Below are 12,452 nucleotides of genomic sequence, written 5' to 3'. Positions count from 1 at the left end.
CCCTAAGTTTAACCCCCAACTTATCTGAGTCATGGAAAATTCCATGATTTTGGTTCAAAACCTGCCCTTGACTTATCTGTGAGATCTACGTACAGGTAGAGCCTATTTATCCGCGTTAGTTCTGTTCCGTGACTCCGCGCGATTAATAAAAAGCACATTGTGCTGAGTCCATAGAGTTAGAGTTGATAGAGCAAATAGGCTGCAGCCTGACACTTCTGGTTGGAAGGAAACTACAGCAGCTGTTCTCAATTCCCTCCCCTCTGTACTCAGCCCTCCTGTTGCCAGCTGTCCTGCTTCTTTCACAGTCAGAATGGTGAGCTTGCCTGGGAAGCCTCTGTGTCCCAGGCGGCCTCCCAACAGTGCTGCAGGTTCTCCTCCTCGCTGCTGCCGCTCCTGCAACCCTCCCAACCACCATCATGGAAATTCCTCTGCCCCAGAGCATTCTGGGACTTGTAGTCTGGCTCTCTGCTCACCATCACCTGTCTCTCCAAGGCTTCCCAAGAGCCTGAGTCATGGGGGGGGGGGTTTCAGCAAACACTCCCTGGTTTTTTTTTAACGCAGTCCCCTCTCCTCCCTCTCCTGAGCCCTCCGTGGTGCCAGCTGCCCGGCTTCTTTAACAGGTGGGATGCTGATCTTTTAAGAGTCCGGCCCTATGCGTTTCTACTGGGAAGTAAGTCCCATTCCAGTCAATGGGGCTTACTCCCAGGAAAGTGTGGAGCGGTTTGGGCTGTAAATAGCATGCTTTACTTGGTAGGAAGGCTTTGTAATAGCCTGCACCATCTGGGGGGGGGGATTCAGCAAACACTCCCTGGGTTCTTTAAAGCAATCCCCTCTTCCCTTTTAAAGCAATCCTTTCTGTTGCTACAGCTTCTGCCCCTCTGTGTGTGAGTGAGTGAGCTCCACCTCCACCTCACTGCACGTGTTCTGGCTACAGAGGTTCTTGCCCCCCCTTCCCCTCTTCAGCCTTGGCTGGCTCAGGGACTCCAGGAATGTTACTATTCCTTTGCAAGGGGAACCTCTTCCAGGGCTCCAGGGCTATTCCCTGCCTGGGCAAGGTGGAACCTTTTTGCAGTGTTTTGGGCTGCCTGGAAACGAATTGAGACGCCAGCGCAGGGCAAAGGAGGCAAAGGTGTGTATGACATTCAGTGCCCCCACCCCATTCTCGTTGAGACAAATCCGCAGATAAAAAATCCGTGGATAAATAGGCTGCACCTGTATGGGTCCCTTTTAGGGAAAAGGGCGGGATATAAATAAAGTTTATTATTTATTATTATTATAGGTGAGTCGTATGTTATATGGCTATCTGATCTGGTTTTTGGGACCAATCGAACAGCTTGAGTGACTCCAGTGAGTCTTTTTTCGGAAGCTTTTTGCCCTACCCCCATGTATAGCCTCTGAAGTTAGACGGTTGGAATTGGGACTTCCAAAGATTTCAACCTTGATTTGGAAAGCTATTCTCGGATTTAAATAGAGACTGACAATTGCTGAAAATCTTCCTATTTTCACAAAACTAGCAGCACAAGAATGCTGCTGGGTAAAATGGAATAACATTAATATGAAAATATGTGAGCTGGGCCTACAGTCACTAGAAAAATTCAGTGGAAGAAGCCATTCACTGCTTGTTGAAAAGCTGTTAATGCAGGATTGGGATGGCCTTCTAAGGGATGCTAAGCCTAAACGCTCCCCTTCTTATTTCGGGATTAAATTTTCCACTAAATTTTCTTTACCCATTTATTTTTATGTACTGATGGTTCCCAAGTTGAGGTGTGCTTATATGATTGCACGATGTAATGTTTTACCAGTGGCACAAATGAAGGGTTGTTTTCAAAAGATCCCTCCGGAGCAGCGTTTTTGTGATTGTCACTTAACTGAATTAGACACCCTGGTGCATATCTTTTTCTGATGCCCAAAATATACAGCAGGGAGACATAGATTCTTAAAGAAATGGATACATAAGTTTTCTATGTTTTTGGACTTTAAGACTGAAATTACTGTTAAGTAGTGTTTGCAAAGAGTGTGTTGTGGATATAGCCAAATTCTGTTTCTATGTGGTTTTAAACTCTGGTTTTAAGATTTTAGATAAATAGGTGTATGCCTTAGGTGCTGATCAACCTAATAAACTTGAACTTGTATAGGTGAGTATCTGCAGTAGTTTCACCCCTCCTGTTGTGTATTAATTTTTCACATTTTTATTCCGCCCTTCCTCCAAAGAGCTCAGGGCATTGTACACAGATGCTCTCCTTTTTTCTCGCAACAACCCTGTGAGGTAAGTGAAACTGAGAGATCGTGACTAGCACATGGTCTCCCAGGAAGCTTCATGGCTGAGCAAGAATTTGAACCTGAATCTTCCAGGTCTTAAGTCCAGCTCCTGAACCACTTCACCATCCTGGCTTTAAAGGGTGTCCTTTGCCCAGTTAATAGTATTTGTAGTATATTTCACCCTGTTCCAGTTTTGAATGGTAACGTGCTACATGAATAATGGTTTGCAGCTTCTCTAATTATTTAAATGCAGATATCTGCTGTACAAAAACAGCTCTCTCTCTCTCTCTCTCTCTCTCTCTCTCTCTCTCTCTCTATATATATATATATATATATATATATATATATATATATATATATATATATATCTTCAGAAAAATTGAAATGATTTTTAGCATGAAAGCAGAATATATGTAATTAAAATTATTTTCAGTCTGTACAAAATAGGTTGGTCAAGATATTTATATTTTATCAAACAGTCAAATGCTTAGCATCTTTAAGTCTGTTTAAAAATATATAACTGTATTAAATTACATTTGGTTTGTTTCAGCAAACTGCTTTTCAAGCTGATCACTCAATGGAGTCCTGGCTTATAGACCAAAGGTAAAATGATTTTTCTCACATTTTAAGTAAATATAAAGTTAATACCACTCTTAAGTATTTGTAAGCAAGTCTCTATGTGTACTGATTACAGATATTATATTAAGTGATTATTTTTAGTGGAACTGGCCAATGTTGGTATTATTAAAAAGTACTTAGTAGAGCATGCTTCTGAATAAGCATGTTAGGATCAAGTTTTAAAAATGGAGGTTAATTGGAAAGCAGCAAAATTTTGTCTCTCTATAATTTTCCATGTTACTTTGCATTGTTCTCCTAAACCAGTGGTTCTCAAACTGGGGCGTTATGACACCCAGCCTGAGAAACTCTCTTGCCCCTTTAAGGGGTGGGGAGGGGGGAAAGCAGCCACACAATCCCCAGGATCGTGCCTCTGCCAGGAGTGACAGGAGCTTCATTTTACTTACTGGTACTGGCAGCAGCTTCTCACTGGTGCAGGGAGCCCCGCAGAAGCCTCCGCAAGGCTCCCCAAGCCTCGGAAAATCTAAAAATAAAAATTACAACCCACTTCCAGTTTTGCAATTGCGAGACGAAGTGGGTCACTTTATTTTTACATTTTCCGAGGCTTGGGGAGCCTTGCAGAGGCTTCCATGGAGCTCCCCACACCTCCTGGAGGCTGCTGCTGATATCAGTTAGTAAAATGAAGCCCCTGTCTCTCCTGGCTGCGATACAATCCTGGGATTGCGGTGCTGCATTTCTCCCTCCCTACAAAGATTCATTGCAGCTCCCAAACTCCTGGAGAGTTTGGGAACCACTGTCCTAAATTATTGTACTGGTCTAGGTTGCAGAGTGCCATAGAGTGTGATTCAGGAACTCTAGGAAAAAGTTCCATAAATGTGCCATACTATAGAAATTGCAGTGAAGAAGGTCACAGCAAACCTGACTATGCAAGTGCAGTAGTCTTGTGATATCAATAGAAAATAAACCAACCTATTCCCCCTATGCCTATTTACAATATTAAAAATAATGCTGCTCATAATTTTCAATGGTTTTCATTTTGTTGTGTGGAAATTGCCATTTTAGAAGAGAAGCTTCTACTGAAATGCCAACCATTCCACATAAAAATAACTTTGTAAACAAGGCATAGCACAATCTCTCCTACTGCCTTGGTTAGCACTTTGCCAAGAAAGAGGGAGAGATTACTCTGTACAGGTATTATCTAATTATCCACTTATTTAAACATGCATTTATGAGAAGGGCCCTTTAAATTAAAGGGAAAAGGTTGTTTAGCAATAGCCACGTTAATGCGAGACAGGGCAGCTGCCTGACAATCCATCAGTCATTCTCTCTCCAGGTACTTAGAACAGCTTCACTTGCTCTAAGGCAAGTGACTCCTCCCTTCCCCATGAGCATGTGAAAGAAAGATAATCACTTTGCATTCTTTCTCAGTGCTGAGCTCTGGGTGAAGGGAGGGGTTGCTGCCTGGAGTGAGCACCTGGAGAGAGACTGTTTGATGGATTGTCTGCCTAATGACTTTGTCTTACCTCACAAAGGTCAGCAAGCCTGTTTTCAAATCTCCTAGCAAAGGGACAGTGTTGTGTTTTTTTTAATGGATTTGCTTCAATGCAATTTTTGCCATCCACATGAGTTCTGGGAATTGAACCCTCACAAATAATGAGATTCAATGTGTTTATTATGCCACAGATCACCTTTTTAAAAATGATGCTGCCAAGAAAGATGAGGGATGGAGATTCACACAAGTCACCTCCTTTTTAAAGTGACAGTTGTCACTTCACATTTTTCACACTGTTAAAAATGTTTGCATATGTATCCTTATCATTTGTTGGTACCTAAATATTGTGATCTTTTTTATGTTTCCATGTTTTGTCAATTCTAGTGATAAAAGTGTTCTTCTTTTATGATAGTGTGTTGTTGGAATGTTAAATCAGTATAGCCATTTTATTTTGTATCACTTCTACATATATTTTTAGCAACCCTCTAGTTGCTGAATATGATAAACATTTGGAGGAAATCAGTGAGCAACTGCGGTGCTTTCAGGTAGGATTCATACAAAAATGAATGATAAACTATTTGGTTTTACTGTTGATAAATACTAATATGTCAATTTCTTGCTGTTAGTTCCAATTTGTCTATAGTAAATTTTTAAAGTTGGTAATGTGCACAGTTGAACTGATGTTAACAAAACATTTTAGTATCGTTTGAACTACACTGAAATGTAAACCAAATTGCTTATACAGTACTTAAGTATGTATAAAATTATTTAAATCAAGTGCCTCTCATCCCAATGGGATCCCCATTTCCTAGCCAAACTTTGTTTAATTGTTTGTTTATTTGTTTGTGCCCTGCTTTTCTCCCTAAAGAGCACCCAATGTGGCTAACACTTAAAATACATAAAAGATTTTTTAAAAGCTAATAACTGAGCAGTAATAAAATCAAAATAGCATCCAAATGAAAAAGGGGTGTCAAAGATTTTAAAGCCTTTGAAAAGCAGGGGGGAAAGTGGGATAAAAATTGAATGAATGAAGCACTAATGCCCCAGTGCATCTCCACCACTTGCACTGATGCAGTCACTCTGGCAAAGTGTGTACTGCATCCAGTGGTGGTGGGGACGGGGAGAATTGGACGACTTGCAGGAGGTAATACTTACCCCCCGTTAGGCTGCCTAATCACCTATGTGTCTCTTGGACATATGCCAGCCATTTTGCTGGCATAAGTCAGAGGAGAGAAAAGGGGTAGGTCAGCTAGGGAATGAGGGAATAGGATCTGGTAAAGTTGCTGCTACCAGAGCCACTCACTCCCCCGACATGCCCTCCCCCAGTTCATTCCCCAACATACCCCATTACTCCCCCTGCTCTTTCCCTTCTTGCCCATAAACCATTCCCTGCACTGGTTTATGCGCTCTTTCCCTTCTTGCCCATAAACCATTCCCTGCACTGGTTTATGTGCTCTTTCCCTTCTTGTCCATAAACCATTCCCTGCACTGGTTTATGTGCTCTGGTGCTGGCTGCTGGTCATAGCAGCTGGCCTCCACTGCTGCCATTGCTTTGTGGTAGCAACTCGGAAATGGCAGCTGGTGGCGTATAGTGGCAGGACTTGGACCCACCAGCATTGTGCAGCCTGTAGGATGGTCTGTAAATCTCAGGACCTTGTTTCCTGTTTCTGAACTTGGAAAATAATTGTATTGTCTGTCATTTATTTTATCACTGACATTCAAGCATCAGTTGGTGGTAACTTGTTTTTACTATGTATTATGTGAATATGTTGGTGGCCCTATTTAAAAATGAATGATTGTGATCCTGTATTGTTCTCCTTTAGGTGCAGACTGCAGACTTGAGACTAAAACTTGAAGAAGTCACAAAGGAAAATGAAAGGTAGATTCACTAATGGCGCAATCCTAACCCATTTCCAGCACTGAGGTAAGGGCAATGCAACCCTGAGGTAAGGGAACAAACTTTGCCTTGCCTTGAGAAGGCCACCGTGACTGTTCCCCAACTCCAGAATTGCCCCACTGGCACAGCTATGCCAGTGCTGGAAAGTTGTTTAGGATTGTGCCCTAAGAAGCATTTGTTGGTATAATGTTTGATTGTTCAAATAGAAAGGACACTGTTCTGAGAGCCATGAGCTAATGTTTTGCCAAATGTTTAGTTGCATTTGGGAGTTTAACTGTTTGAACTTAAAGCCATATCTTTTTGTTTAGTCTTTGTAGGAAAATGAGAAGTGATCAGCTAGATTTAGGTATGCATAGGTTAATGTGGTGCTGATTTTACATCTGAAAAAGCTAGATTTATAGATGTGTGTGTTGTGGGGTGTGTGTATGTTATCTCCTGCCTTTATTTTCCTGCCTTAACTTCATATTCCAAATGCATTTTGAGAGCTGGCAATATTTTTAGGCAGACAGCAGGTATTAAAATTTACTAGCATCACTTTCACACACGCTCCAAAACTGCCTGTCACAACTGCAGAATGCATGTGTTGTGAAAGTCCCTGATTTTTCCCGCTATTTTTCACCTGGGTTGGACCCTTCTGCATCATAACATCATTATGTAATGTCAGTGCAGAGTCCAAGCTTTGATAGATGCTAGCAGTTTTACCTGCGAACTGCCTAGCAACTTAATCACAGCAAGCAACTGTACATTCCTTTTCCTTCCTCTGAAGGGCCAGATGGATCAGGCCTAGCACTATATGGAATAGCTCCGCTGGAATAATAATAATAATAATAATAAACTTTATTTATATCCCGCCCTTCTCCCCAACAGGACCCAGGGCGGCTCACAACATATTAAAAACAGATTAAAAACATAATTTAACCACAAATAAAAACATATTAAAAACACATTAACATATACCCATAAAAACCATAGTCAGATAAAAAGTCAGATAAAAAGAGCAAAACGTAGCAAATCAGAGGAATCAGGCCTGTAAAAATACTAAAAGATACAGAAAATATGTTTAAAAAGGCCATGCACTCAGAAGGCTTCTTTAAACAAAAATGTCTTCAGGCCTCACCGAAAAGTCTCAAGAGAGGGAGCCATTCTCAAATCAAGGGGAAGGGAGTTCCATAATGTTGGTGCCACTACTGAGAAGGCCCTATTTCTTGCCGCTGCCCCACGTACCTCCTTATGCGGCGGCACTTGTAAAAAGGCCTTCTCTGATGACCTAAGAGGACGGGTCGAATTGTACAGAAGTAGGCGATCTCTGAGATACCCTGGCCAAGAGCAGTATAGGGCTTTAAAGGTCAAAACCAGCACCTTGAATTGGGCCCGGAAACAAATGGGCAGCCAATGCAGCCCCCGGAGAAGCGGGCTGACAGAGTCAAACCGCCGAGCTCCAGTGACCACACGGGCCACCGCATTCTGCACTAATTGCAGTTTCCGAACCGTCTTCAGGAGCAGCCCCACATAAAGCGCGTTATAATAATCTAACCTCGATGTCACCGTGGCATGGATCACCATGGCCAGGTTTGCACGATCCAAGTACGGCCGCAGCTGGAGCACCAGCTGAAGCTGAGCGAAGGCCCCCCTAGCCACAGCTGCCACCTGGAAATCCAGGAGCAGCTGCGAATCCATGTGGACCCCCAAGCTGCGGACCTGCACCTTCAGAGGGAGTGCAACCCCATTCAGAGCAAGGCGATAGTCCAGCACCTGCATCGAGGATTTCCAAACCAGGAGAGCCTCTGTCTTATCCGGATTTAATTTCAGCTTATTAGTCCCCATCCAGATCCTCACTGCTTCCAGACAGCGCTCCAGGCCCTCAACTGCCACCCTGGAGTCTGGAGGAAAGGAGAGATAGAGCTGGGTGTCATCAGCATATTGATGACACCCCACTCCAAACCCCCGGATGACCTCTCCCACCGGTTTCATGTAGATATTAAATAGCATGGGGGACAGAATTGAACCCTTTGGCACCCCGCACCTCAATGGCCAGGGTGTCGAACAGGCATCCCCCAGCACCACCATCTGGGACCGACCCTCCAAGTAGGAGTGGAACCACCACAAAACAGTGCCTCAAACTCCCAACTCTGCCAATCGGCCCAGAAGGGATACCATGGTCGATGGTATCGAACGCCGCCGAGAGGTCCAGCAGGACCAACAGGGACGCACTCCCCCTGTCCAGTCCCCGGCGTAGGTCATCCACCAAGGTGACCAAGGCAGTTTCCGTCCCAAAGCCCGGCCTGAAACCAGATTGAAAAGGATCCAGATAATCCGTTTAATTCAAGACCCTCTGGAGTTGGGCCGCCACCACCCGCTCAATTACCTTGCCCAGAAATGGGATGTTGGAGACTGGCTGGTAGTTATCCAACACTGTGGAATCCAGGGAGGGCTTCTTCAGGAGGGGGCCAACCACCGCCCATTTCAAAGCGAGTGGCAACGTCCCCTCCATCAAGGAAGAATTAACCACCCTCCCCGTCCACTCAGCCAGTCCACCCTGGGCAGCTCTTATTAGCCAAGCTGGGCAAGGGTCAAACAGGTAGGCAGACGGCCTCACACTCCAAAGGAGTCTGTCCACATCCTCGGGCTGTACAAGCTGAAAAGAATCCCACAACACTGGACAAGCAGTTGCCAAGGGGACATCGTCAGACATTGTCAATGTGGCATCCAAGTTGCGACAAATACGATCGATTTTATCTGCAAAGTGTTGCGCAAACCCGTCACAGCTCTCCACAGTTGCAGTAGTGGCAGAAGGAAAAAATTGTCTCTGCCACAGGGTAGGCCCTCAAACGGCCCTTAACTTGTTTAGTTGGATTCATCACAAGCCTTTCTCCTTTGCTGCTCAAAGTGTTGTTTCATTGTCCTCAGTTCCCCAGAAAAGATCTCTGGTTCCACAGTGTGGAACAGGTCACTCAGGAGCAACCCGATCCACCATCTGGTCATTTCCTTGTTCCAGAGGCTGACCACAGTTTTGGATGAAAATCCACAGGAAAATCCCAGAGCCATCAGGAATCCCAACTGGATCCATAAGCCTCCTAGGACAGACTATACAAATTGGTCCCCTTCCCCTACAGAATTAAGGGCCTGAACCCTACAGGTATTGATCTGACAAAGAGTTTATCTTAATCCTCTCCACTCCCAGATCACCATCCACCTGCTCAACACTGAACTCCATAAACAGTGTATACCCAGCTACATGTTTTGGGACAGAAATTACCTGAGACAGGTTCATGGTTGCCATGATGGCCATGAAATCCTGAACCAGTCCTTGGAGTGAACACTGAAGTCTCCAGCACCAAAATCTGGACTTATTCCAATGCCATGCCCAAGACTACTTCTGGCAGCTTAGTCAGGGAGACTTGGGCAGCAGGGCAGGCAGAACACCAACAGAAACCCATAGAGTACTGAACATGGGCTTTAGGATCCTGCACACCACCGAGCAGAGCACCTAGATAGGGGGATAGAGTCACAATACACTATCATGACCTCGCTTGTCCATCTCTGCAGCCTTGGCTGCTACATCACTAGGAAGTCTGGGGAAGAAATCTGGGTAGGACTCACCCCATCTGCCCTGCTCAATCAGGTTAAATCCTGGATGAGTGTGGTCTTATTTACTGGCTGGCGTTCAGCAGCAGCAGCATCTTCAGGGGCTGTTACTGGAGATCATCAGTCAAAAGACAGAAATAGAGATCAGAAAGAGGGACAGTCCACCTATAACTGTATTCGTGGAACAGCCTGATGGATTCCCACTGCTTTATCTTCCATGACCCACCACCCAGCTAATAGCAGCACCATTCGTCCCACCTCACTTCCTGTACCATAAACACATGCTTCTGGCAGGAACCTGATCCTACACCCAGAACAACCAAGAGTGCAGCACCACAACAGCCCCCCCAGCTGCATCAACTCCCAACAGGAGTTTTAATCAGCAGAAATAGCAAATCCTCTCCTCCTGCCCTAAATGTCACAACCCCAAACACCCCAGAGCCAGAAAAACAACCGTCCATCCAAACAAGGAAACAGGTAAGGGGAACATAAATCTGTCTTCCACCCAGACCCCATCAACCAGTCTCTATACCAAGCCAGTCTCCCCCCCCCCCCACACACACACATTGATTACACAGGCCTACAAAATTGAGGGTCAGAAAAGTTTTTCCCAAACTTTATGGTGGTTTGATATGAATTTGGGGTGCCAATTCCAAAAATGGCATCCATTTTGCCCTATCATGTCTAGTTTTGGAGATATAGTATAGTCCAGTGTTTCTCAAACTGTGGGTCAGGACCCACAAATGTTACAGATCTGTACTTTTAACAATCTACTATGTATATTATTTTAACAGTGATAGTAAATGGGACTTACTCCTGGGTAAGTGTGGGTAGGATTGTTAAAAATTTTCCTGCCTGATGATATCACTTCTGGTGGGTCCTGACAGATTCTCATTCTAAAACGTAGGTCCCAGTGCTAAATGTGTGAGAACCACTGGTATAGCCTCATTAGTGAATGGTTCAAGCAGCTTCCTCATGAGGAAGCCATGGTGTAGGCTTCCTTGTGAGGAAGCTGCTTAAACCATTCACTAAAAGAGGCTATACCGTTTCTCCAAAACTAGAAGTGATAGAGCAAAACAGATGCCATTTTTTGAATCGGCACCCCAAATATACCCAGGAATTGGTGTAACATTTAAGGAAGCAAAATGTCTGTTGATCTGTGTTATCTCTCATAGCGTAGAGACCAGTAAGCAAGAAGAGGGGCTCTCATAGACAATTCAAGAGGGAATCCACCTACCGTGACTCACCAGTGCCAACTTGCCCCATAGGTCAGGCCAGGGAAATACCCCACACCTAAAAGGTGTTCCCATCCAAAGGGGGCAGGTCTTCCTATCAGGCTCAATGTTATTACTGCTGCTGACCACAGGCTGGAGTTGTGCATTTTTCCACTGCTGTGTTGCTCCACTCCTTCCCTCTTAGCAAAAGCCAGAGGGACAGTTGATAAGCCCTCTGCAGAAGTCATCTGACTAGGAAAGATTCTGAGCTGCACAGGTTAGATTTTTCACCATTCCAGATTTATCAATCAGACCAATTAATGTGCAACAGTGTCACTCCCACGCCTGCTCCCTTTCATCTCTCCTCTTTTCCTCCCACAAGGAGAGAACTGATGGTAAAGCCTGATATCCGAGTAGAGGAGGCACCTGGTGCTGGTTTCAGGCCTTGGTCCACAGGCTAACAGTCAAAAGCCCTTTGGCTCTTGCTTTTCAGTCTGTGCCTCTTGCCAAACTTATAGGTACTTATCAAGGAAGGAAGGGCATCAGTTGGTCTCTTTGTCTCCCCCAGTCTCTGTCCCAGGTGTCCATGCCCAAACATCTGTTATTCTTATGGCTTTTTAAAGATTGTGTGGAAGAAATCCTTTGCTTGAGGTGCTTTCAGTAGAAATTACCTCAGCAGGTGCCATTACTTTGCTTGCTCTTCCTTTGTCTGTTAGTTGAACAGCAAGAAGCTACTTGGTTCTGCAGAACGGTCCAGTTGTACATATGAAGCCCATCTGCAGTGTATTATGATAATGGTCATATGATACCCTTGGGTATACTGCCATGATATATATAAACTCTAAAGCAATAAATGCCTTTTTCCCTCCTTTCTTGGGTATATTTTCTGAAGAAAAACCTCAATGTGCTTATAACTTCCAGAATAATTTAACATATTGTTCTGTACTTGAAAAGTGTTTAATTTGTGAAGGATAGTGCTTTGCAGATACAAGTGAGCTTGATTACTGTTTTAAAAGAAATTGATTATCCACCTATTTGTAACATAGATTGCATGAAGAATTGAAAGAGACTGTTGAAAAGCAGTTGGAAGCTCTGCCATCTGGTTTGACTTCAGGAGATGTGTCATTTGTGGATGAAAGTCTACTAAGAAACCTCCAAGAACAGTTACAATTAGCAAATAAAGTGAGTGGCTTTTTTAAAAACCTGAATTACTTTAATTTTTTTATTGATTCCCATGTATGTCAATTTTAGGGCCTCTTGTCTTCAAAACCATGTCCCTCACATACAAGACAGCATGCTGTATTCAAAGCACTGGGTAGTATTTGGATTTTGATATATTTATGTTGTACAGAATATATTATAACACCATAATGTTATATTTGTGAACGTGGAAGTCAATACAACTTGTATGGAGTATTTAGAATTTCAT

The 12,452-nt window shown here is 43.9% G+C and overlaps 1 protein-coding gene across 2 annotated transcripts in view; it reads left to right on the top strand.

The window, feature by feature from the left end:
* The window catches only part of SCLT1 (sodium channel and clathrin linker 1), an 85,457-nt gene that overhangs the window by 14,955 nt on the left and 58,050 nt on the right, over positions 1 to 12,452 (top strand). For both annotated transcript variants that reach the window (XM_066631601.1, XM_066631600.1), the window contains 4 exons: positions 2,810 to 2,862; positions 4,806 to 4,872; positions 6,151 to 6,206; positions 12,070 to 12,205. In XM_066631601.1, coding sequence (XP_066487698.1) covers positions 2,810 to 2,862; positions 4,806 to 4,872; positions 6,151 to 6,206; positions 12,070 to 12,205 — 312 coding nt within the window. The remainder of the gene's footprint in view (positions 1 to 2,809; positions 2,863 to 4,805; positions 4,873 to 6,150; positions 6,207 to 12,069; positions 12,206 to 12,452) is intronic.

Source organism: Tiliqua scincoides, chromosome 6 (genome assembly GCF_035046505.1).
Source record: "Tiliqua scincoides isolate rTilSci1 chromosome 6, rTilSci1.hap2, whole genome shotgun sequence".
NCBI classification, from domain to species: domain Eukaryota; kingdom Metazoa; phylum Chordata; class Lepidosauria; order Squamata; family Scincidae; genus Tiliqua; species Tiliqua scincoides.
The sequence above is the reverse complement of the archived record's forward strand: the minus strand, read 5'-3'. Positions and strand labels throughout refer to the sequence as shown.